This window comes from Pocillopora damicornis, chromosome 5 (assembly GCF_964200805.1).
Source record: "Pocillopora damicornis chromosome 5, jaPocDami1.2, whole genome shotgun sequence".
In the NCBI taxonomy this organism is placed as follows: Eukaryota; Metazoa; Cnidaria; class Anthozoa; order Scleractinia; family Pocilloporidae; genus Pocillopora; species Pocillopora damicornis.
In genome coordinates this window covers 13,254,174-13,282,011 of record NC_142674.1, presented here as the reverse complement: position 1 = coordinate 13,282,011, position 27,838 = coordinate 13,254,174, and the positions used below count along the sequence as shown (strand labels likewise).

At 37.4% G+C, this 27,838-nt stretch overlaps 1 protein-coding gene across 2 annotated transcripts in view; it reads left to right on the top strand.

Annotated features, from left to right (window-relative positions):
• The window catches only part of LOC149045400 (uncharacterized), a 29,580-nt gene extending 2,297 nt beyond the window's left edge, over positions 1 to 27,283 (top strand). The window contains exons 2-6 of one of the 2 annotated variants that reach the window (XM_089208189.1): positions 6,386 to 6,429; positions 6,727 to 6,767; positions 10,638 to 10,701; positions 11,387 to 11,497; positions 26,971 to 27,283. In XM_089208189.1, the coding sequence (XP_089064315.1) occupies positions 10,644 to 10,701; positions 11,387 to 11,497; positions 26,971 to 27,203 (402 nt within the window). In that variant the 5' untranslated portion in view covers positions 6,386 to 6,429; positions 6,727 to 6,767; positions 10,638 to 10,643 and the 3' untranslated portion in view covers positions 27,204 to 27,283. Of the gene's footprint in view, positions 1 to 6,385; positions 6,430 to 6,726; positions 6,768 to 10,505; positions 10,702 to 11,386; positions 11,498 to 26,970 lie in introns of those variants that run through there. The other variant, XM_089208188.1, reaches the window with a different exon arrangement.
• Positions 27,284 to 27,838: the final 555 nt, after the last annotated feature.

The following is a 27,838-nucleotide window of genomic DNA, read 5'->3' as shown; positions in this document are numbered from 1 at the left end:
CTCCAGAGCTTCTAAAGGACCCATTTTTGACAGCACTCGGTCATACAGATCGATGAGACTGGTAAAATAGTTATGTCATTCGTCACTACGAAATAAACACGAAATAAAAACAGGTGCGAAAAAAAAAGGGCGAGAAGCAAAACTCTACAGAACAGAGAAAATCAAATTTTAAACTCTTCGTAATATTCAAATCTCCAGAGTTTTTAAAAGGACCAATTTTGACAGAAATCAATTATACAGTCTGATGATGGTAGTCATGTCATTCGTCATTTCTGAAAAAAAACCAAAACAAATGAAAACAAAACACAAAATGAAAACAAGTACGAAAAAAATAGAACGAGAGGGAAAACTCGGCAGAAAAAAGATAAACTGAATATTGAAATCTTCGTAATGCTAAATCTCCGAAGTTAGTAAAAGCGCCAATTTCGACACATCTCGTTTACAACAGTCCAGTGACGCTAGTAAAATAATTACGTTATTCGTTACCCGATGGTTGCGAGCGTTAACAATCTCTTACTTGATTGGCTCATTTGAAATAATGATGATGTCACAACACATGTTTTTGGCACGATTACGGCAAATTTATTCAACAGTAGTTTTAATTTGCGCATAAAAAACAACGAAGATCTTAGGATTCAGCGGTGTCACTAAAACATAATGATTAAAACAAAAAATTCAGTTTTTCATAAGCTTTGGTAGTGAATTGAAATTAATTTAAAATCAGCTCAGAACTGTTTAGATGGGAAAAACCATTAAAAAAACTATATTTAGTCAACACTTACTTAAATCCACACCAGATGGTTGCAATGGGACAATCTTGATGTTCTCTTATTGGCTCCCTTCGAAGTGAGGTCATAAAGATATAAAGATAATAAGACCAATTTTGACAGCAATCGATCATACAGTCCGATGACGCTAGTAAAATAGTTACGTTATTCGTCACCAGATGGTTGCAAGCGTTAACGATCTCTTACTTGATTGACTCATTTGAAAGAATAATGATGTCCAAAAAAACAGGTACGAAAAAAATAGAGCGAGAGGGAAAACTCGGCAGAAAAAGATAAACTAAATATTGAAATGTTCGTAATGCAAAATCTCCGAAGTCAGTAAAAGTGCCAATTTCGATACATCTCGTTTACAACAGTCCAGTGACGCTGGTAAAATAATTACGTTATTCGTTACCCGATGGTTCCAAGCGTTAACGATCTCTTACTTGATTGGCTGATTTGAGATAATGATGATGCCCAAACACATGTTTCTTTTGCACGATTATGGTAAATTTATTCGACAGTACTTTTAATTAGCGCATAAAAAAAACTAGAGAGATCTTAGGATTCAGCGGTGTCACTAAAACATATTAAAACAAAACATTCAGTTTTTCATAAGCTTTCGCAATGAGTTGAAATTAATTTACAACTAACTCAGAACTGTTTAGAAGGGAAAAACTGTTTAAATAAACTATATTTAGTTAACACGCACTTAATTCTACACCAGATGGGACAATTTCGATGTGCTCTTATTGGCTCCCTTCGAAGTGAGGTCATAAACATATAAAGATAATAGTTATTGGATTCTGAAATATATCCTTATGCAAAATACTCGTCATATTCTTTCTTTTTATTGTTTGTGTCATCACGGATCGTGGTTTCATATCTAGCGACTCTCCTTTTACTTTGGAAATAATCAAATTTTCAACAGAAGGAAAAAGGTGAGAAAGACATTATCATGTTTAGTTGTTTTGTTTTGGTATTGTTCGGATCACTAAAACGAGTTTCATTCTAGGCCTATTAGTTGTTTGATCCAATTGTTAAATTGCTGATGATTCGCTGTCAATTTTCGTTGACGATCTTCACCCATATTATTTTGATTCCGACGATTGAGTCAACCATGGTGCACTTTAGTCAATCGTATTGTTGGCGTTTTTAATTATATTTGCTATCGATCGCTGAAAATAGCTAAACGCTTCTAAATTGCTAATAACTTCAAAAAGAACAAACGAAATCAAAAGAAAACGAAATAAAAACAGGTACGAAAAAAAAAGCGAGAAGCAAAACTTTAAAGAACACAGAAAAACCAAGTTTTAAACTGTTCGTAATACTTAATTTTCCCGAGCTTTTAAAAAAAACCAATTTTTGACAGCAATCCGTTATACAGGCCGATGATGCTAGTAAAATAGTTATGTAGTTCGTCACCTCGAAATAAACACAAAATAAAAACAGGTACGAAAAAAAAAAACGCTGAGAAGCAAAACTCTACAGAACAGAGAAAAACAAAATTTTAAACTCTTCGTAATATTCAAATCTCCATAGTTTTTGAAAGGACCAATTTTGACAGCAATTGGTTATACAGTCTGGTGACGTTACTCATGTCATTCGTCACTCCTGAAAAAAAAAAAAAAAACAAATAAAAACAAAACACGAAATGAAAACAAGTAAGAAAAAAATAAGGCGAGAGGGAAAACTCGGAAGAAAAAAGATAAACTAAATATTGAACTGTTCGTAATGCAAAATCTCCGAAGTTAGTAAAAGCACCAATTTCGACACGTCTCGTTTACAACAGTCCAGTGACGCTAGTAAAATAATTTCGTTATTCGTTACCCGATGGTTGCAAGCGTTAACGATCTGTAACTTGATTGGCTCATTTGAAATAATGGCGATGTCCAAAGACATGTTTTTTTTTCGGCACGATTATGGCAAATTTATTCAACAGTAGTTTTAATTTGCGCATTAAAAACAAAGGAGATCTTAAGATTCAGCGGTGTCACTCAAGCAAAATGATTAAAACAGAGAATTCAGCTTTTCATTAGCTTTGGCAGTGAGTTGAAATTAATTTACAATTAACTCAAAACTGTTTAGCAGGGAAAAACTGTTTAAATAAACTATTTTTAGTTAACACGCACTTAATTCTACACCAGATGGTTGGACAATTTTGATGTGCTCTTATTGGCTCCCTTCGAAGTGAGGTCATGAACGTATAAAGATAATAGCCATTGGATTCTGAAATACTTCCTTATGCAAAATACTCGTCACAGTCTTCCTTTTTAAAGAAAACAAAAGAACACGAAATAAAAACAGGTACGAAAAAAAGCGAGAAGCAAAACTCTACAGAACAGAGAAAAACCAAATTTTAAACTGTTCGTAATACTAAATTCTCCAGAGGTTTTAAACGCCGGTAAAATAGTTATGTCATTTGTCACCACGAAATAAACACAAAATAAAAACAGGTGCGAAAAAAAAAAAGGCATAGGGTAAAATATGGACTGGACTATTTTTTGGACCAATTTTTTGGACCATTTTAAAGGGGGGGAGCACACCATTAGTACTGAGGGAGGGGTGGGATGAAGTCTATCAGTACTGAGGGAGGAGTGGGAGACAGAGTGTTATTACCCAGGGTGGGGCGAGAGAAGGACTATTACTGCGCAGGGAAGAGTGGAAGGTGGTTGTAATAGTAAACACTACTGGTTAATGGAGCTTTTACTCGATCGTACAAAGTATTTTAATTGTATTTTCGACTAAATCTTGTTTGTCTAAATTTTAGCGCTTAGCCGCGGCGTTTCTTCATTTTTTTGTCATGCGAAAAACACGTCTCGTTTACAACAGTCCAGTGACGCTAGTAAAATAATTTCGTTATTCGTTACCCGATGGTTGCAAGCGTTAACGATCTCTTACTTGATTGACTCATTTGAAATAATGATGATGCCCAAAAACATGTTTTTTTAGGTACGATTATGGCAAATTTGTTCAAAAGTAGTTTTAATTTGCGCATTAAAAACAAAGGAGATCTTAAGATTCAGCGGTGTTACTAAAACATAATGATTAAAACAAAACATTCAGTTTTCCATTAGCTTTGGCAGTGAGTTGGAATTAATTTACAATTAACTCAGAACTGTTTAGCAGGGAAAAACTGTTTAAATAAACTATTCTTAGTCAACACTTAATTCTACACCAGATGGTTGCAATGGAACAATTGTTATATCCTCTTATTGGCTCGCTTCAAAGTGAAGTCATAAACATTTAAAGAATATAGTAATTGGATTCTGAAATGCATTCTTATGCAAAATCAATCCTTTTCATTTTTTGTGTCATCACGTAACGAGGTTTTATATTTAGCGCCTCTCCACTTTTTGGGAATAACCAACTTTTTTAACAGAAGGAAAGAGTTGAGAAAGGTATTATTTTGATATTACTTGTTTTCTTCTGGTATCGTACGGATCATTAAAACATGTTTCATTCTAGGCCTATCAGTTGTTTAATTCAATTGTCAAATTGTTGGTGATACGCTGTGTATAATCAATTTTCGTTGACGATCATCACCTATTTTTTTTTATTCTGCCGATTGAATTTACCATGATGCACTTGGGACAATTACATCGTAGGGTCTTTAATTTTATCCGTTGTTGGTCGTTGAAAATAGCTAAACGCATCTCAATTGCTAATAACTGCGAAAAAACAAAACAAAACACGAAATGAAAACAGGTACGCAAAAAAAAAAAAAACAAACAAACAAACAAAAAATGCCAGAAGAAAAACTCGACAGAAAAAAGATAAACTAAATATGAATCGTTCGTAAATTTGCTAAATCTCCAGAGTTTCTAAAGCACCAGTTTTGTCAGCTATTGGTTACAACAGTCCAGTGACGCTAGTAAAACAATTGTGTTATTTGTGACCGGATGGTTGCAAGCGTTAACGATCTCTTACTTGACTGGCTCATTTGAAATAATGATGATGCCCCAAGACATGTTTTTTTTGGTACGACTGTGGCAAATAAAAGCAAAATTAGTTTTCCATTAGCTTTGGCAGTGAGTTGAAATTAATTTACAACAAACTCAGAATTGTTTAGAAAGGAAAAACTGTTTGAATAAACTATTTTAGTTAACACTCACTTAGTTCTACACCAGATGGTTGCAATGGGACAATTTTGATGTCCTCTTATTGGCTCGCTTCAAAGTGAAGTCGTCAAAATTTACAGAAAATAGTCATTGTATTCTAAAATGCATTCTTATGCAAATTCCATGTCCTCTTCTTTTTTATTGTTTGTGTTACCACGTAACGAGGTTTTATATCCAGCAAATAACCACTTCGTTTCGAAATGATCAATTTTTCAACAGAAGGAAAAGTTGAAAAAGGCATTATTACCATATTATTTGTTTTCTTCTGCAAGTAGCAAAACTCGACAGAAAAAAGATAAACGAAATATTAAACTGGTCGTGATACTAGAATCTCCAGAGTTTCCAAAAGGACCAATTTTGACAGCCATCGGTTTCAACAGTCTAATGACGCTAGTAAAATAATTATGCTACTCGTCACCAGATGGTTGCAAGCGTTAACAATCTCTTACTTGATTGGCTTATTTGAAATAATGATAATGCTTAAAGAAATATTTTTTTTGGCACGATTACGGCAAATAAATTTATCGGTAGTTTTATTTTGCGCATTAAAAATAAAGGAGATCTTAGCGGTGTCACAGAAAGGTAATGATTAAAATAAAAAATAAGTTGTCCATTGGCTTTGGCAGTGAGTTGAAATTAATTTACAATTAACTCAAAACTATTCCAAAGGAAAAATTGTTTAAATAAACTACTTTTCATTCTAGGCAATAGCTTTGGCAGTGAACTGAAATTTATTTACCATTAGTTTAAAACTGTTTCGAAGGGAAAAAACTGTTTAAATAAACTACTTTTCATTCTAAGCAATAGCTTTGGCAGTGAACTGAAATTTATTTACAATAAGTTTAAACTGTTTCGAAGGGAAAAGCTGTTTAAATAAACTACTTTTAGTTAACACTAAATTCTACACCATATGGTTGCCATGGGACGATTTTGCTGTCCTCTTATTGGCTCACTTCGAAGCGAAGTCATAAACATTCAAAGAATATAGTTATTGGTTCTGAAATACATTCTTATACAAAATATTCGTCATCTTCATCCTTTTTATCGTTTGTGTCATCACAGAACGAGGTTTTATATCTGGCGAATCTCCACTTTGTTTGGGAAGGTTTTTTAATTTTATGTGTTGTTGGTCGCTAGAAATAAATGAACGCTTCTCAATTGCTGATAACTGCTGAAAAAACAGTCCAGTGACGTTAGTAAGCTAATCATGGTATTTGTTACCAGATGGTTGCACGCACTAAAGATGTATTACTTGATTGGCTTTTTTTAAAATAATAATGATGTCACAATTGTGATGAACAGAAAGAATAATATGCTTATTTGAAGATTGCTCGTCGAGCTAGGAAAAAATTAAAGCTACATGATTATTTATATGTCTATAAATCATTACTATTTGTATCATCCTCATAAATGATATTTTTTTCATTATTACCAATATCCTCATCATTATAATTATATAAATTCTCATGATCACCATTGTCTTTTCTACCTCAACAGAACAGTAACTGAGGATTTCTTTTAAGAAGTATGTAGCGCCAGAGGTAAATGCTCATTTGAAACGCGTCGAACTTTTACATTGATGTTCAACGGTGCTTTATCAAGTTTCGTTATAAATGTCTCTGTTATTTTCTTTATGATGAGTTTTTATTTTTACACCGAATAAATTGGTTATAAAATTCCAGTGTAACTTGTCTAATTAGAATTTACTATAGATGGCTTTGACGAACAAATAACACAACCAATCAAAGCGTGACTAATTGAATTCCTATTCTTAAGTGTTCCAGTTCCGTTTGAAAAACGCTCCGATTTCATCGTTGACAATGTTTTTATTCTTGCAGATTGTGCCAGCGTTTTGAGTCACTGCCAAGGTGCAAGAAAGGTGAGGTGCTCCTTTTTCATCGCCACTTACAAGTTTATCAGAAGCGCTACAATATCACCATAGGTGGTCATAAATTAGTGACAAATTAATAACCCAGCCTACTAGAAAATGAAAGAGAGAGAGAAATTCGTACTACGCAGATCACACATTATATTGATAAAGTTTCCAAAAATTTTTCGGATGTTCGAAATGTGTTTTTTGGTTCTTTTTCCTCTAAATTTGTTGCAAGAAAATTCAATCACATAGCATTGGGTTATGGAGCAAAGTGGTTTCGAAGATATGGGAGTGGGAGAGGATAAACTTCTGATTCAGTACCCATTTCGTGTTATTAGGTGTGGTCCAAGAATATATCTTAGACACACCCAAAAAAATTTAATAGCCTCCTTGGTGCTTACATGCGGGTTCTGCCTACATAAAATCTCGACTAAAATGGGAGGGGGGGGGGGGAGAGGGTAGTTAGAAAAGAGGGATTCACACGGACTTTGAAAACAACCTTGATCTTTAAGGCAACTCATGAAATTTAACCTTGATTTCAAGTCAATCAACTTTGATTTAAAAAAACACTTCTTGCACATTTTGGAGACAACCTCGATTTCAAGGAAACTTGAATTGTTCACTGGTGAATAATAATTCACAATGTCTCACTCGTGAGGTCTTAGGAGGATGCAAATATTATAATCTCGAATGATCCTCATGTCACGCCATCGGGGTGTCGAGTTAGGGTTCCAGCGTAAAAGTCTGTTGCATTTATCGCTCTGTTTTCCTTACCAAATCGTCTGAAGACCTCTTCCCACATATTCCCTCCATTCCTTGGCTGTTAACCTTATTTGGGATTCAATCGACAATCACCTTCACTTCAGTGATGTCAGGATTGAATCCCCTCTCACTGCCTCCCTCACCAGCGGCATCGCAGTCCCTTCATTGACTTCCTTGGAACATTGATGCCCTCATTGATGATTGTGTCTAATCCCTTATCTACTAAGATTGTCTTAAGTGACATGCTCACACATGAATCTCTTTCCGATTTTTGTGGTTAGACGAGGCCTCATCAGCGAGTTCTTGACTGCGAATGACTTCATACTCAAGCTAATTTTATTCAGTTCATAGGCAAGCTGCGTCTTGTCAGATCCTATTAGAACATTGCTGGCAGGTGCAAGCCTGAGCTCGAAAGGAAGCTCATCAGAAAGAACTCTTGGGAAGAATCCATGATCCTTCAGAATCTCATGATGGAATCCTATACTTGTTCTGATAAACGATTGAGCTTATTCTCATTGTCAACTCCTGATTTCTCCTTATCTTCAGCATTGCATCTGATCTTTCAAAGATCAACAGACTGAATAACTTCTCTAAACATGCTCGCCCTCTCATTCTCAGTCAAGGAGAGGTCCTCATAGAACTTGTATAGATCATAAACATCATTGTCCTGTGCGATCATTTCTGCGAATTTAACAGTCAAGCTGCCAACAAGAGCTCTTGAAACATTGTTCACGATATAACCGTTTGCGTGACCACAAACTGCAGAGTCAAAGATAGGTTGAAAAGGTCCTGGCACAAGGGCATCTCTGTTATTATGCTTTGGAACTGGGACTCTAAGGACTTCAGCTGAAGATGCCCTATTAGTGTTAAATGTTACTCTGTGAATTGCACGGTCAGCCTTTAGGGTGTTTGACGTTTTTTTTTTTCAAAATTTGGGTTGGTTTTTTTTCGCTGACTTTCGTTTTAAAATAATAGATATTTTATTTTAAAATGGATGAGTTTGGAGATGCCGATCCTCTTTTAGAGCACAGAGACGGTGATGATGATGATGATGAGGTCCGACCCCAAGTTGTTCCCCCGACGATCTGCTGTCGTACCGGTCTCCCGTTGTGTTTCTTGGTCATTGGTATCCACACTTCACAAATTTCGATTTCATTATCCCTATTGATGTTATCAGAGAGAAGTCTTATGTCAATAGCTTCCTTGACTCTTCTGGTGTACCAGAGTGATTCTCGATCAATAAACTTTACTTCGTTCCAAGTTGTTGGCGCGCGGAGAAACGGCGGAGGTCTGGGTACAGGCTAAACGTATATCCCTCTCGTGTTCTTTCAGCCTCTATTGCATACAGGTCTTCTTATTTCACCAATGTAGATTTTGCCGCATTCACAGGAATCGTGTAAATCACGCTGCTCTATCTAACGGGATTGACACTGTCCTTTGGTCGTACTCAATGTAAGTGGCGTCTCGGAGTTAAAGACTGCGCGGATGCCTTGTTGTTGTAGGCAACGGTGAAGAGGCTCTGATACACCTTTTACGTAGGGCAAAAACGCTGTGGACTTGAACTGCGTCATAGGCCCTCGGCTTGAGGAGGAGTTTCTTGTTTTCGTAACCTTCTGTACAAAGGAGGAGAGAGAACCGTTAAAAACAAGAACTGATGACAAATGTCTCTTTTCCTTAATGTTTTTTTCGCGAGACGCTTCGTCCAGTCATGCAAACGCTTAACAACACCGCGCCTTACTTATTGAGGGTGGTGTGAATCATGCGCTGAGTACTCATTTGTGTGAGTTGGTTTTCTGTAGACACTGGTGGTCAGTCGTCTGTATGGTTCCCTCGTAACTGACAAGTTGAGAACGACGATCTTGTTGTCTTTCTTAGTTTCCGTGGTGAATCGGATGGTAGGTTGCTGACTGTTAAGATGCTGTAATAGACAGTCGACATAACTGCGATCCAGGATGGTGACGGTGTCATCAACGCAACGCTTCCGGGTCTTGGGTTTCTGTGTTGTGGATTCTATTGCTTGTTCTTCAAATACCTCCATGTAGAGGTTTGCAATAACCGCCAAAACCGGGCTGTGCGCCCATACTTCAGGTCAATATCCAGTAAAAGAGGTTATTGCTCATCGTGGTGGCAGGTGATAATAGACTGTTTAATCGTTTGTCTCACGATGAAGTCAGTAGTCACTTGAGATGTAGATGGCGACGTTTCAATCGCCATGATACAAATGCTATTGCCTGAGCAGTCGACCCAATCGTCTGATGAAGACTAGCAGTAAGCAGCTGAGACGTCGCCATCTACATCTCAAGTGACTACATCGTGCCGCCACGCACGTGCATCGATGTCGAATTCGGTCTTAGGTTACAAACGAGTCGCAAAATCACTACAAGCAAAACAGTGCACTTTCAGACTCATTAGTATCGAAACTAGAGCTTGTTTATTCGCCATGTTTTCATTAATAGTCGATCGGCCGAGAGCACGCGTTGAATTAGGTTTGAATTGTTACGTAATCGTTTTCAAATCGTTTTCAAATTTATCCGGATAAGATGTCTACACGGAGACGCTTAGCCAGCGTTTTCAAATTTATCCACTCTGGAGAGCGTTTTGAAATTTATCAGTTTTCGGTGTGTGAGAACGCCGTTTACGTGTGGACGGAACCTGTAACCGTATAAATATTTATCCGTTTTCAAATTTATCCGGATACGTGTGGACGGGGCCTAAATTTAAATACGTGTTTCCTCTGTAACTATTTGTTGAAGATTTGATTTCTCAAGGAAATAACATTATCTCTTCATTAAAAAAAATTCTACTACGTGTGGACGGGGCCTAAATTTAAATACGTGTTTCCTCTGTAACTATTTGTTGAAGATTTGATTTCTCAAGGAAATAACATTATCTCTTCATTAAAAAAAATTCAAATTACCCCTTGAATTCTATAATTTCAAGAAATTTGTTTTACATTTGTTTTTTCTGTTATCGGTAGGGATGATTGATTTGGTAACACAACGGTCGGCGAATTACTTAATTATTCCTTACCTAAAAAAAAAGAACGATTTGACGCGCTACAATCTTTTCTTTTCAATTGCCTTTTTTTTTGTTTTTGTTTTTATTTCCATGAAGATTGTCATGAATCCTCAGGCTGTTCTATTGCTCACACTGGTAGCTGTTCCATGCACGTCTGCGAGTATGTTTTCTTGTTATTTTGTATAATAAATTACTACTTTAACCGTTCGCAAGGAAACAAGTTTTCCAAGAAAACAGCCTGATGGTGATATTCTGCTTGGCTAAGGCATCAAATAGATATAAAAGCTAAGTCTCACGCGCGTTATTGGCAAATGGACAGAACGCAAACATAACAGCTCACCACGGGGGATAGCTTTATAAAAGAATGTCATAAAAAAATGCATGTAGGTCTGTACATAAAGGGAAAAACCTTTTGCAATAAAGCAAACTCAGAGTATGATGTATGAAGTAAATATATCCAGCAAAGCCCACTCCTTCATAGGTGCCCTTGAGAGAAAAGAAAGAAAACCATGGAAAACTATCTCTCAGTGAGTAGGGTAGTTGATGTGAATGTAACGAAAAGTTATCAAACGCGATCTCTGATGAAATGTTACTGCACAGTGTTAATTTAAAAAAATGTATATATATATATACATATATATATATATATATATATATATACACGTATATAAACAAAAAAAATCTAAAAGCTGCGAACTGCCCTTCCTTATCATCACAAGGTTTGCAGTACTTACAGCGCGAGCGTGAGATATAGCGCAACCTCGACAGTCAAGGTGATAGTGTAAAAATTTTATAGTTAGTGTCAACGATTGGTCACGATTCGTGTGATTCTTTTGATCATCTAGTAACTTGTAGAGCCGATCAGTTTGCTTGTGCAAATCAAGAAAAGTGCATCCATGCGTCTCAACGCTGCAACACTATCACGGACTGTAGCGATGGATCAGACGAACAATGCAGTGAGTATCGTATTTTTTTTTTTACATTTGTTGGAAGCTGAGCCTATCCCACTCCGAAAGTAATGTCAAAGTAAGTTATACTTTCACAACAACAAAAAAAAAGAAAAATTGTTTACCGAGAACCCCACATTTACAATAATATTTCCAGAACAGGGAATATAAATATAAGCTTTGACGCACATTACATGTAATGAATTTTACATCCGTCCATCTTTGGATACAGAGCTTCGATGATATGGAAACGATTGTTGTGATGACCACAATCACTTTAACAACGAATGAACTAAGCTGAAATTTGTTACTGAGCTAGCATTAAGTTACGTGATGTATTGAGCTATTTGATCGTTGATAAATTACTTTAAAAATGATCATTTTAGAACTAGATTCATCCCTCGACATTGCCTCAATCGACTATCTAAATTGACCACAAAAAAGTTAACATACAAGCGGTATCAACGCAGATAATACTAAATTTCCGTCACGAATACATTCTTCTTTGACATATGAATTGTCGTCGCCCATGGTAAACGACATTTACATTTTTCCTGAAAAAAAAATACAGAGCTTAGTGGTATTGTCATAATACTAATAGACCATTTCAATAAGTTTTCGTTTTCTTTCATGTTTCACCTGGACGAATCAGCTGGCCGTAAGTACTTTAAATTCAAACTGTGATCTTTTGGTGTGTCGTCTCAATGTGCACTGATACAATAACAGCATTAAGAAACTGTCGAATCATTAATTCGCCACTCCAAGTTGTCTTTAGTTTTTTTAACTGGTTCACATGTAGCCATCAGGGACACATGTAAAATTAAACATGATTGAAGCATGAAAAAGGGTTTTTAGAGGAACAAAGAAAAAGAATGAGGCATAACAAAAGAAAATTCAGTTGATTTCCTCTTGCTTGATAGGGAGGATAAAAACAAGAAAATTAAATTCATCAAGTTGTTCTTAGATTTCATTTTTTTATTATTATTTCCTTTGCCTTCTGTCAAGAAAGCTGATCGAAGTTCCTGGAAACTCTATTGAACGTAGTATCGTGTCCCTTCCTTTTTCCTTATCAACCCCCTTTTAATTCCCAAGTGGCCTTTTTTTAATGTTTTGCCTTTTCCTAAAAAATGTAATGATTTCAAGCCCTTAAACTTAGCTAAAAGTTCATTCATTTTTGAACAAAAATAAAAAAAAAAATAGGAAATTACAAAAAAAAAAAAAGGAAAGGCTAAGGGTAAGCAGCAACCTTCTAGTTTCTGAAGACAATTTAGGTTCAATTTTATAAGGTGACATAGCTGCAACAACAGTAATTTCAAAAACAAAACCAAATATGTCGTAGAATAGGCTATTCGTCGTGGTAAATAACACTTGAAAGGGAAATATAATTGTTTGTCTCACGATGTGGTCACTTCGGTGTGGATCGCACCGTTGTTACTGCATTCTGCCAGTTTTCTCCATGAGATGAGGTCGATTGAGTACTCGCCACCTATATGCTGTTAAGACAGCAAAACTATTTAACGGGTAATAAACTCAGTGGCCTCCACTTTTCTCCAAAAAGATATGATAATCTATTTGTCCCTGTAAGTCGTTGTTCTTCGAAGATCACATTTTCCGAGCTTTTCTTTCAGAAATTTGTTTATTCTTGAACAAACCATGTCCGCGGACTAATATCCAAGACTATTTTAACACCAAAAGGAGGCTAATGGTTATTAATAATCGGGGAGTCAAACTGAACGTTGCAATGTGCACTACCATGTCTTAACTTCCAGTTTTTGGTTGTTCATTTCCTTTGTCTTACGAGCATAGGCTCAATGTTGCATGTCTTTCAATAAGCAATCATTGGGTGAGCTTGAACAGGATAAAATAGATTATAAAAACGAAAACCGATCGAGGTCTGAGTTATTAACACAGACACAAGGTTCGATGGTTTATGATCTCATGCGAAAACCAAATAACCCATTTCAGAATCATTAAGTGCCTGTATCGAATTCTAGCGTGGGAGCGAGGCTAGGTGCTCACTTAGCGGCGCGAAAATATAAGTGTTCTTAAGCATTTCTAGAAGTTGTAACAAAAAATAAGAAAAAAAATAAGACTAACCAGAATATGGTTCGTTGCTCAGAAGCTTTGTATCGCTAAAGTAATCGTAACCTGGAAGACCTGTCTTTCTTCGATTTCCTATGGACAAACGATTTTCTGTGTTTGAAGTTAAAATTATGCCGAAGAGCTGATAGCAAGTTAGAAGAAGAGCAAAGGGAGGCAATAACTGGCGAGGAACACAACTTAAGGAATTATAACGAGTACTCTGCTGATGATTCTCACCGAAAACACTCAACGGTTGACGTGTCTTAAACGGTTATGCAACACTAGCAACATTTCAAATCAACGAAAAAACTGAAAAAAAAGAATGAACGTTGAGATAAAGGTACTGAAAAAACATCTTGGCCGAAAGGGTGCTATGTCGAATAAAAAAAAAATTAATAAAAGTGCAAAGCGCAGCACCACTGATCCTGTATAACATAATACGATCGCATCTATGCCAAACCGCTAAGTAGTCATTATGGCCGCAGAGAAGACAATTTCCATTCGAACACAAACCGATAGCTTTATACGATATCCAACAATGGCAAAACGACCAAGAGGAGTTAATAGCTCTTATCCGAGTTGAGCACGCGAAATCAGCGGTCTCCGGATGAGCTTACGCTAAAACGAGGCTATCGGGTTTAGCTCGCTCTAAAGTACAAGGAAGCAGAGAGGGAAATTAGTAGTAGCTTGGTATTTACATAATATTTTCTCGAGTTTTTAGTTTCTTTATCCATGGTGAAACATTGCATAACTTTTGGGTGTCAAAACCGAAGTTCCAAAGCGGAATGCAAGGACTTATCATGGCATTCGCTGCCGCTTTCAAACAAGAATTTGCTGGCACAATGGCTCGTGAAACTGCGTCGAGAGAACACTCCGGTAAACAAAAACTCTTATGTCTGTAGTCAGCATTTTGAAGCTAATTGCTTCATAAAACCAATGGGAGGACAAAGAATTCGCTTGAAGCCAGATTCCGTACCGACAAAGTTTATATTTACTGTTGAAAAACCAAAGAGGAAAGAGCTCGCTGATCGAGCAACGTTGAACACAAAGAAAACAAAAATAGAGAAATCGCAGCAGCATTCAGCCCCCGAACCGATAAACATTGAAAACTCCGATTTTAAATCTGTTTCAGATGGTATGGAAACTGAACATCTCGAAAGTGAAGGTTTATTTCAAATTGTAGATGAAAACTGGGAACATCAACTTCAGTTAAAGAATGACGAAATCTCATGTTTACTTGAGAAATGGCAAACTAAGGAGCGCGAACTGAACAAAAAAATACAAGAGCTGGAGAATCAACTTGAAGAAGAAAGAAGTGCCAGAAAGGAGCTGGAATTATTAATCGAGAAGAAAGCCTTCAGCATCGAAACTGTAAAGGAAAATGATAAATTACTAAGATTTTACATTGGATTTGAAAACTATGAAATCTTTGTTGGATTCATTGTCTTTAGCTTTTCTTTCAATAAAGTAAGACACGATATTCTGAATATTAAATGAAGGGAGATCGTCCTTCGCGTCAACCAGCGAAACCCATTGTGCAGATCCAGGGAAATCGCAATTGACGGTCGCCGTTTGCTCCAGTGGTTTACTTGCCGCCAAGTGTTGCCACTTCTCCGCAAAATTATTCTCCCAACCATTTTTTATATAACTGATGACCTTGCGGCAGGTAAAACAAATCGATATAGAACTTATACTTCGATATTCCCTTCAAGCAATGGCAATAATTATAAGGGACAAAAAATATTGCAATCTGTGTACCTTTGAGATAACTCAGCCTTCGTTGCTTCAGACCGTGCACTACCAACTTTAGCTGTCCCTTTGCGGAATGACAACCATTCTTTGAGTCTTTCTTCAGTAATATGCCGTGGGCAATTACTACTTATCAACTGCACTTTCTCCTGAGCGGAAAAAAAGGCCGCTTGTGGAAGATTCACTCCATAAGTTTTCCTTACTTTCTCACACAAATCTGATCGATGTTGACCCGATAGCCTCGCTTTGATGTTTACTCACGAGAATACCGCTGGATTGTTTGGGTGGCGTGCTCAACTCCGATAAGAGCTATTCGGTTGCGCCAGGAAATGAAGCAATGCAGCATAAACTGCAAGAAAAGCCCACTACAAACAAAAATTGTAGTAAAATAAGTATGATGCTGCAGATATCTGCCTTTTTTTCTGATCAATCCAAAACTGACTGCCTCCTTGATGTTGACACAAAAACAAGTTAAAATAGGTTGCAGTGTTTATATTTACAAAACAACACGCATACACTACGAAACAATTCTTGCAGTTTCTCCTGAGATTTAGTATACGGAACCTGATGAACTTGCCCTCTTTCTGCAAATTTGTTACCGTCATCAATGATGTTACGCTCTTATGTATAGCTCCAGGCGTCGAAACAACGTCGGAATGTCCCAAAGATACTCAGGATTTAATACGAGGACATCGAGCGAAATACTGATTCGAGACACCAAAGACCAATTATAATTCCAAACGTAGTTTATTAGTACTAATTATGACTTGATGTCCAAAACCGTCAAACTAAAATACAATTAAAAAACCTAGTCTAAGCGATACTAAAGGACTGAAATTAAAATAAATAAACAATTTTATGACACGAATACATATCAATTACACGAGCGCAAACACAGCTAACAATGCAACATTCGGTAACAGGAAAGGAAAACGAGGAAATCAATACAATAATACGGTCGCTTACCGATTGTCCTCTCTGTAACGCCTGAATGAGTCGCAATGAACGCAGAAACACTCGCAATAAGCTCTCTTGTTAAACTATCTACCGCAAACGACAACGCACGAGGTCTGACATATGATATCGAAGCGTCACTAATACGAAAACAAAGACTAATACGTAACAGAAATAATATTTAACTCGACAACAATTACATATGGACCACAACGGTTTTGAGCGACAAACTCAACATTTCCCTGCGACCATCAAAATCAACTGGACAAACCCAGCTTGATGTATTGCGTGACGTGATTGTGCAAACTTTTCTCTTTGTCGTACGACCTGTTTCGCAGGTTCTACGAGTTGGAACCAAAATTAGTTAATGTAACGAATTAGAATCGAAAGTTATTCAAATGGACTGAAGAATTTTACATTTTAATGAGAATTTTATCGTTTAAATGTTTACTTGATTCACGGATAGCAAAGATTGGAGTGGCTTTGGGTATTTCTGCCCTGATTTGGAAAAAATAAAACAATTAGTGGTATGTTTTAAACACCAGAACACCTGGAAGGACACTGGAAATGTAGTAAAAGTATTTTTAGCATCCAGAGCAAAAAGAAGAATGTGAGGCAGTGAAAGGAGACTGAGTTTTCAACGCCATTTGTCGTAAAAGCTGCCACCAGCTTGTTATTGAACTCACTAAAATTTACCTGGAAGGCATTAACTTTTTTTGTCGGGAAACTCGTGGATTTTAAAGCTTTGAAACGACGTCCGATGAATCCTGAAACTGGAGTTTGAGTCCATTGGTAAACTATGCCAGCTGGTCTCATGAGCAGATCAAGCTCTGACGAAATTTGACAGTTTGAAGTTTTAAGCGGATGCAAAAATCGAGACAAAAATTCGTCATGACACAATTTGTCCTTTGCTTTGTCAAGAGAATTCTGGTTTTGTCTGCTATTGCAGATAGCCCAGATAGGCACTTACGAACCAATTTTTAGTTAAATAATAACCTTCACTCTCGAGAAATTGCAAATATATTTCTCATGTGATACGAATGCAACTTAAATTCCGAAAACTTCAAAAACATCTCCAGTCAGTCTGACTTTCTTTTACTGCCTCACATTTTCCCTTGTGCTGTGGCTGTGAACAAGCGCTTTCATCGCATTTCTAATGCTTCTTAAAGTGTTCAGAACATACCAATAACTGTTATATTTTTTTCCATATCGTGGTCAAACTGACCGGAACGAAACAAAATTAACTTGTAATCGAGGATTTCGCTGGATAGCTGGTAGTACTTCAAATAACTCGATACGTCGTCCCAGGAGAGAAATCAGGGCTTAAATATCCAAAGCCACTCCAATCTTTGCTTTCTACGAATCAAGTAAACCTTTTTAAAAGTTAAAATTCTCATTAAAATGTAATTCAGTCTATTTTAATAACTTTCGATTCTAATTTGTTACACTAACGGCCATATGGCAAGGGGAAAGATTTGCACAATCACGTCACGCAATATATCAAGCTGGGTTTGTCCAGTTGATTTTGATGGTCGCAGAGAAATGTCGAGTTTCTCGCTCAAAAACGTTGTGGTCCATAAGAGCGTAACATCATTAGTGATGGAACAAATCTGCGGAAAGGAGGGTTAGTTCATCGGGTTCCGTATACTAAATCTCGGGAGAAACTGCAGGAATTATTTCGGAGTGTATGCGTGTTGTTTTGTAAATATAAACACTGCAACCTATTTTAACTTGTTTTTGTGTCCTTTCAAGCCGCGCGATATGTCTGTTATGACCAGAGTGCCAATTTTATTCTTTAATTTTGATCTTCTCCACGCTGTGCATAGTTCATGGCCTGATATTTCAACGTAAATTATCGAGAAGGCGCCTTCCGATCACCTTTGTCTACTTTGTAAGTTACGCAAGCGCGCAAGCGTTATGACCGATCACGTTTACGCAACGTTTTAGGACAACTCGGCATCTAATCTCCATTTAGTTGCTGTGAAAACCTAAAATCCTCAACGTAGAAGATAAACGAACGAAGTTTGAACTGTCAAAAGGAGATCTTGGTCAATTCCAAGAATCATGCAAATGATCTTTGACACGAGCGCAATTGAGCAAACACATGGATTTGCGCTGTTTTTAAGAAGTTGGTGGATGGAAGCTAGCGATATACCCGCGAGGTTGAGGCAATCCGTGACCTCATTGGTGTATAAACTATGCACTGATATGCTTTTTCGGCCCGATTAACGCCTGCATTTTGAGAATTCTTTCGTACAAAGTAATGAATTTTTGATATGCAAATTAAGGTCGAAGAGCAGGGTCTCCTCTGATCACGCTGGTATGAAAAATATTTCAGCTGAAGTTTCCATATTTTGTTTGTGAACTAACTGAATAAACCTTGTAACTTGTAGCAAGATAGAATTCCGTGAGCTACATTGTTGCAGTCGCTGCGCGCTAGACAAAATCTTTGAAATTGACACTTTCGATCTCTGTTCACAGGGGTGGCCTGGCCAAAAATGATTTTTGGTTTGTGGCGACGCGAAAAAAGAGAATTGGAAAACAATTAAACTATTTTTGAAACATGTGTCCTTAACCCTTTTCATGGGCAAAAAATAAAAGAAAACTTTTTTTCGACTGGAAGTCGAGAGGACCGCTCTTAGCGAGAGTGGCAATTAAATGTTCTGAGGTTCTTAGTAATCGTACTCGATTAGCGATCGAGCTCTACTTGTAGTTATCGAGCTCGATTATCAAACGTCGTTTGCTTATCGAGCAGGAATGGTGGATCACTCACGGTTTCTGGGAAACCACTCGATTTTTAATCGTCACGATTAATGAGTCACTCGATAAACGATTTTCAACGAGACTCGTTTGTTCGAGAGAATCGAAACGAGTCAAAGCGAGGCTCGTTTCACGAAACGAGGATCACTCACGGTTTCTGGGAAAGGATCACTCACGGTTTCTGGGAAACCACTGGATTTTTAATCGTCACGATTAATGAGTCACTCGATAAACGATTTTCAACGAGACTCGTTTGTTCGAGAGAATCGAAACGAGTCAAAGCGAGGCTCGTTTCACGAAACGAGACTCGTTTGACACAACGAGACTCGTTTGACGAAACGAGACTCATTTGACGAAACGAGACTCGTTTGAAGAAACGAGACTCGTTTGACGAGATTCGTTCGGCAAACGTCGGCTCTCGGCGCATGCGTAGATGTCTAATTTTTTTCCCCAAGGTTGTTGTAGGGTCGGAAGGTTAGCGCTGAGATATTCGTACAATACGTTAAGGTAAGTTCTATTTTCTATGTCTTGGTATGGTAAACGGGTAGGGAAGGCCTTAAACAATATTATTATATGGCTGGTAGCATATATTTCAGCACATAGAAAAAAGCAGTGAATATGTTTATCGAATAAAGTTCAAAGCTTCCACTTCCCTAAAGTTACTTCATTCCTCCACAACGAGGGATGGCAGAAATTATAACCATCTCAAAGATATAAATTTTGAAAAATAAAGGTCAAATGTTCCTGAAATTTCATGTGTCAATGCAAGGAATATTTTATCATACTGTGCTGTTTTAGTTTTTTTTTTCTTTAATGAAGACTGTATTTATAGGATATTCGATCTTAAAGACATGAATGATAATTTCTTTCTTAAAATGAGTTTTTCCTCGTAAACCATCTTTTTATCTCAGGGATATAATCAAAATAAATACAAATTAAAATGAGAAATCTAACTTCGCTACAAAAAAATGTTCTTACATGTTAATGTTTCAGAAAATTTTCCAGATTATTACAGAGATGAGATTGCTTCGGTTGGTCTTGGATCACCAATCTTTCTATCACGACACAGAAAAAAGGATAGTTTTAGAAAGAGAGCTTTGATTTATAAAATGATTTTGTTATAGTTTTTAAGAAACAAATAATGAGGGGAATATATTTGGTTAATGACCATGATGACCAAAACAAAAATTGTTATTATCTGTAGCATATTTATTATAGCTCAATGATCTCTTTGCCTCTGGAAAATGTTGTCAAATATACCAAACAACTAATACATGTTGGAAAACTTGATATCATTTATTCTCATCATATTTACAAAGAAAACTTTATGACAGGAATGAAAAGAAAACTTAAGGCGAAGTACAAGGCACTGCACTGTCATTTTTACCTTTTCTCCGAGCGGTTGCGTGAAATTAACAAGGCGTTTTTGATCAAAACACAACCAAGCGAAGGGTCTCAAACGATATCTCTTTTACGCAGGTGCAAATTAAAAATGTACCGCCAGAATCAAAAAGGGGAACAAATTTCCTTTGTTTTGATATGTAAAGTGTCGAATAAAAAGCAGATTTACCCCCGTCATTTTTACCTTTTCTCCGAGCGGTTGCGTGAAATTAACAAGGCGTTTTTTATCAAAACACAACCAAGCGAAGGGTCTCAAACGATATCTCTTTTACGCAGGCGCAAATTAAAAATGTACCGCCAGAATCAAAAAGAGTAACAAATTTCCTTTGTTTTGATATGTAAAGTGTCGAACAAATGGCGTTTCAAAACAGCTGTATCTTCCTCCTTTTGATTTTTTCCTGTTTTGTAAGCGTGAAAGCAGTAGGAGAGGGATGTGGAAAATCAGAGAGCGCTTCGGGAATTAATCTGCCATCGTTTACTTACGAGATAAGCAAGTAAGATTTGTGAAGTTTGTCGCAGTATGAAGTCTAAATAAATGCCTTTTCTAAGCTTGTTGGCTGTATTTTTCGTAAACTTCCCCGATTAATTTTTCGTTTCAGCTTACTAATCTATACTATTTCAAAACAATGTAAAGACGAAGACGGAGAAAACCATGAGTCGGTCCTTTCAACAATCGTAAACAAAGTGTTTGAGCAATCAGGTATACGAGGTGTAATAATCAATAGCCGCATTTCAGAAGTCTTCAGAAAGAAAATATTCAGCCTTCAGAAAGCTGTCAAGAAAGCTAGTAATCGTGGCGGAAGGCAATTAAATGCACTTCTTAGCAATTTGGAAGCGGGCCCTCGGTATCGATTTAAGGTGTATTACAACGAGGTTGATGTGCATCAGCTTAAAGATGAGAACAGCCAGTTTAGGGGAGAAAAAAGAAAATTAGAAGAATCGTTGGTACAGGAGAAGGCAAAGCGATTGCGAGTGGATGAAAAAGCCCGAGAAGCTCTCGAGAAAGCTGAGAAGAAAGGGGCCTTCTACAAGAAAAAATTTATTCAATTGGCCAAAAAAGTGATTAAAAATGGGAAAAAAGGTAGAGGCCCTGCTAAGAAGAAGTTTAATGACTATTCTAAGCACCATCAAAAGAGAATTAAAAACCAACTGAAGGACGAGTGCCAAACTACACTCTCTTTTCTTGGGCTGTACAATTTTGTTGCAACCAAAATTGAAGTCCTCAACACTGAGACTAATCAATATGAAACTTTCAATCTTGTTGGAGAGGGAGAGCTACAATTTACAGAGTCTGACCCAAAGGCCCTTGATAATGATGACATTGATAACATAAATATGTGGCTCTACCTCAAAGATAAATTCAATATTTCAAATGAGGCCTGGCATGAAATTGCCATTAAGGCTAATGGTCTCCCCAATACATATTCCATCAAGAAGCGAATTAATGAGCTAAACAGTAAATGGAACTTAAAACCAACACCAGGAGATGCTGAAGGTGTTCAGTTAGGATTTGCAGAAAGTTTGCAAGAGCACATTGTTAGGCTTCAGAAGAATGGAGAAATCAATGATGGAGAAGCTATTAAGATCAAGCTTAGCGGTGATGGTACAAATATTGGAAAGCGGCTTACAGTTGTCAACTTCACATTTACTGTTCTCAATGAAAAGGATGTGGCAATGGCTGAGAAGGGAAATTATGTACTTGCTGTTATAAAAACTACAGAGACATATCATAATCTGAGAGACAGCCTAGCAGACCTTCAAATGGAAATGTCAAACTTAAAGGAGATAAGTGCAAATAATTGCACCTATAAAATTGAATACTTTTTAGGTGGAGATTTGAAATTTTTAGCACTGGTATGTGGTTTAGGCAGGGCAAATGAGGATTATGCTTGTGTGTGGTGCAAGTGTCCCAGGGAGCAACGGTGGGACACAAGCAAAACATGGTCAATTAATGCCCCCAAATTTGGTGCTAGAACTGTTGCCGAAATAGCAAGGTTTTCCATTGAAAAGAAATTTAACTGTAAGGCACAACCATTATTTGATTTTATACCTATGGACCATGTCATCATAGATACATTACATCTTTTTCTGAGGATTTCAGATGTTTTGATTGACTTGTTCATAAGAGAGCTGAGAAGAAGTGATGCTATTGAGGAAAAAAAAACCTTCTCTGATGGATTCCCGAGAGATAAATATAAACACATGGCCTGTTACGAAGAATATATCACAAGTATGGGAATCACTTTTAATTTTAGAATCAACAAAGAGAGCAAAAAGCTGGAATATAGAGATCTTACTGGACCAGAAAAGTTGAAACTCTTTCAGAATACAAACATTCCTATGCTTCTCCCTCATTGCAGTCACAACAAAGACATACAAGTGATCTGGGCTAAATTTATGGACATAATTGGTGATTTGAAGCTAGATTTTACATCTGAAGAGGGTATTCTTGAACTGCAAAGAAATATCAAATCATGGTTTGAGCACTTTCTCAAAGTTTACCAAGCAAAAGATGTCACTCCCTACATGCATGCACTATGTTGTCATGTTCCTGAGTTCCTGTCACTTTATCAGAACATAGCATATTACACACAGCAAGGCTTGGAAAAATACAATGATAGAGCTTCTAAAGATTTCTTCAGATCCACAAATCACAAAGGGGTTGATGCCCTCAAACAACTGTTTCTGAAGAAAAACAGGATTCAGTTCCTGGAGGCAGCAGGCTATGAAAGGGTTAAGAACACCTACAAATGCAATAACTGTTCAAACAAAGGCCACAACATCAAGACATGCACATCTTCATGCAAAAATTGTCCAGCTCCAATTTGCTGTGCACATCTTGTGAAGGAAGGTGGCAAATGGATTCCCAGATGTCAGCTTCAATATTAACCAGAGTTAGTTTAGTTTTAGTAAGTTTCGTTAGTTTTATGTAATAAAATATGTCATTTGGTTTTTGAGGAAGGATTTCCTGACCTGATCTTGCCTTAGTTTGATCATAATGTTACTCAGGATCATAACATTTAATACCTCTAGTACCCTTAAATATCACCTTTAATTTCTTTGCCAAAATAGGTCATTTTACAGTTTATTCAGTAACCTGGCCCATGAATTAACTAGCCTGTATTAACACAAAAAAAGCAAAGGGGTTTGTATCAAAACGAGGTCACCAGCAACCTCACTTCCAGCCATAAGCCAGGTGACTCTGTAAAATAATGTAACTGTAAAATAATATTGGAACTTTTGATTGTGAATCTCAAGTTTTTGGCCAAGATGCTACACAGTGTTTTAACAATGGATTGTTATTTCATCTGTTGGCATGGCAGTTGTTCCTGTTACCATCACCTCTCACAAACTGAAATGTAATAAAGTTGCTGTTTTCAACTTCTGTTCTAGCATATTGTTCCCCGATGAGCTTGTATTCAATGATTGGACTTCTTTGTCCCAGCCAATACTTAATAGTTCCTGGAATTACATAGGCAAAATCTCCAGCTAGATTTAAAATTCGTTCATCCCACTTCAGCCCCAGATATGAATCAAGCACCCTATTTGACTCCAATTGGTAAACCATCTTCCCTCTTTGAAGAACGCCGGGCAAAACACTCCCAAGACCTTCCATGAAAACATCTTGGTCAACATTAAGGTCTATGTTTATATCAGGGTCCTCTCGCCGTCCAGACCAAAGCTTTTTCTTTATTTCACGAGCAAGTTGGTCATGGAACGATTCTTTTCTATCCTCTAGAGAGCTTTCCGATGGAATGAACAGCTTTTCGCTGCGAACAAACGGAAAATATCCTGATCATCCATCGGCCCCGAAGGGTCTCCATTCATCGAAGCATGTACTATAGCCAACGTAATGAATTTTCAACCTCTTGTTGATTTTGTCAACCTCCCTGATCTCAATATCATACAGTTTTGTATCTTTCTTTCGTGGATTCGCCTTTCTAACGGGGGTGTATGTTGCGTATTCATTGAAAAATCGCTTTGCTTTTTTTATTTCCCTCTTTGGCCTGTCCGCCATTTTGAAAATTCGCAACGGAGAGCATACGTATTACGTGGGGTTAGTGGTCGCGTACAACTGGAACCGAGAAAAACAAATGTTCGTCGCGCTGGGGAAAGAGTTTGATATGTTCTGCTCGTTAAATTAAATACTTGCAAACGTTCGAAAGCTGGTGATCGAATATTAAGAAGTTATTTTTACATCGCAAAGCTTTGAACAATTGTTTGAGTTTCTTCGATCACATGTATTGGAAAATCCAAGGCTTATCAGGTGGTTGACCTGAGAGAAGTTGACGTCTTACATGCGATCAATGTACGCTAATGAAATACTCAAATCCACACTGAAAATTTTTGGAGAAAGTTGGAAACAGAATTGGGTGACTTATTGCAATTTGAAGATCTCCTGGATAATAGAAAGCTTTTTGTTCTACCCCAAAATCTGTGCATCTATAATCAAGGAAATTCAGAAAGCTGGCCTGTACTTCCGTGATGCACTTCTCCCAAATATTAGTACGATATCATGGCCTCCGAAACATGTTGAGCTATGTGAAAGTGCAGTCAAACTTCCAGAAGAACTAGATGCGTTTCTATACACTCTCTTAACACACATATCCCAGCAGAATATCCCGATCGCCTCCGCGCTTTGTTGATTCTTTTGGCCAGGACATCATTTACGGAGTTACTCCAGGACTACAAAAACTACTCAAACAAATACTGTTACCGTATGCCAAACAATGTTCAACTTATCCAGATGCCACACTGACGTGAGTATGGGATCGTTCCTTTGCCTGAAACTATCAAGCCATATATCAACACAACACTCGCGTGGGACAATATCGATAGATTGGAGGAAACTCTTTCTGGCGGGGTAGCCAAAAAGCCAATGGCTAGACTGGATTTAACATTTCTGTCCTTAATGACGTTCAAGTCTCACTGGATGTCATCAGATATCTCCCGAATATCGATGTACCTGCTACTGACATGGCTACTCTTCACGAGGTTCTAGTGCAGTTCCTCAAGAAAAAGAATACGCTCAAGTTAAAGAGCATCGTCGTCGTCTTTGACTAAACACTGTATGCAAAGGCAAGTGAGAGACAATGGAAACAAAACGCGAAATTTAAAGATATGGTGATGAAAATGGAAGTATTCCACACAAAATGCACCATGTTGTCCATCACTGGCAAGCGCTTCAAAGATACTGGCTTGGAGGATCTGTGTGTAGAGTCTGGTGTGATAGCAGAAGGTTCTGTTGCAGAAGTTCTACAGGGACGCAGGTTCAATAGTTGAGTTAGACTCCACAAACTCGTGCAGGAAGCCCTAATGAGACTGGCGTGGCGAGGATTTAGGCCCTGGATAGAAGAGAATTATAAGCAGTCCAAGAGTATCGTTGATGGCTTATTTGGTGAGATTGGTGATTTGTATGATGATATCTGCAAAAGGTTGTTCCAGAAGTATATGACCAGTGCTTGTAGTGTCAATTCTGTCCATCTTTTTGACAAGTACATGGCGTTTCTTCGTTGCGAGAGCGGAGTGCACGAACTATTGACGGAATAACAATGGTTCAGAAGATACGAGGCGACCAAAAAACATTTGCAGAGGTGGCTGATAGAATGATGTCGAAAGTTTTGCATGAAGGAACAGAAAACTAGTGTATTGGCGTAGTCTTTGATGTTAAACGAGATAGCTCAGTAAAGAATGCTGAGAGAGATAGAGCAGAGAGGCTCAGAAAGCGGTCATGGATTCAGAAACATCAGGGTAGACAACAAAACATTCCAGTGGCGGAAATTCCTTTCCAATTCTAAGAATAAGTTGCTCCTAATTCCTCTCAGAATAATGCGAAAATGAGATACATAAAGACTCGCTGGAAAGAAAATCTTTGTAACAGCCGAGGATCGATGCTGTGAAGTCTCTTCGATCGGAACAACAACAAGGAAGCTAAGGTCTACGCAAGAGGAAGCACATACCAGAGTGTTACTCCGTATAGCTATTTTTTGAATCAAGCCTCGTTTCGACAAACGAGTCTCGTTTCCACAAACGAGTCTCGTTTCGACTAACGAGTCTCGTCTCGACGAACGAGTCTCGTTTCGACGAACGAGTCTCGTTTCGACAAACGAGTCTCTATTCTCGAACAAACGAGTCTCGTTGAAAATCGTTTATTGAGTGACTTATAAATCGTGACGATTTAAAATCGAGTGGTTTCCCAGAAACCGTGAGTGATCCGGAATGGTAATAGAGTACGACAAATCGATATCGAGCTCGGTTGCCCAGAAACAAATATTGATCCCATTTTTCGAATAATCTGCAAAAAGAGGATAATTCTCTCTAAGTTTGCAGAAAATTTGAGAACACCAGTAAACGGACGAAGGTCTAGGAAACTAGGCAGTGTGTAATATCCTGAGTGGAATATCCGTTGCAGAGATTGCATTTATTATGCCAAATAAGCACGCTATCGTATATTGATTGAGTTAGCTCTCGACCAATCAGACTTTTCATAGTAATTCTAATGTATAATTATTGACGTTACTCGCATATCTATACAGGAAAGTGTGAGAACTATGAGTTCACCTGTGGAAATGGAAAGTGTCTCAGCAAATATCATCGTTGTAATTTGAGAAATGACTGTGGTGATAATTCAGATGAACAACAGTGCCGTAAGTGTGTTTTTACGAACATTTCTGTCTTATATTGCAATCACCTTTCCACTGGGCTGATGGCTAACAGTACTTTTATTCAAGTCAGCCTGTACTTACCATGTCAAGATACAAACAGATAGTCCCTTTCAATCTCTCCCTTTTTTTTCCCATATCAACGAAATTATAACAGCAACTTTAATATGGACCAAATAGGAAAAATGATTTTTGTTCTTATTGTTGTTACTACTGACTACATAGTATGCCTTGCTCCGCTTTCCATTTGAGTTGTTCTTTGTTTTGTTTTGTTTTGTTTTCCCTTTTTTTTTTTTTTTTTTTTTAATTTTGTATGTGTTTATTTTTAACTGCAATTGCAATGACCAAGTCCTGGTCACTCAATGTTGTATTAATTTGTGAATGTTTTCTTCTTTTCTCAATTTTCAACACATTTACACGGAAACATTAGCTCAGCGTAAGTATCTTTTGGATATTTCATTGACTTCCTCTCCTTAGCTACCGGTCATTTTACTTGCCATGTAGGGGAAGGAGAAGGGAGAGGGGGGAAGGGTGTGGATAATTTTGTTTGTGTCATTTCAAATTCAGTTTTAATTTACAATTTTCATTTTACCTTTCCCATAGTGGTTTGTCCAAATACCAAAAATCTTTGCAGGTGTTGAGGGTCCCCAGTGGGTTTCCCGGGATCCGGGATTGGGCTTATCTGCAGGAGCGAGATGCGGGATTGTCACTATGAACGGCACATGAGAATCGGCAATTTTGA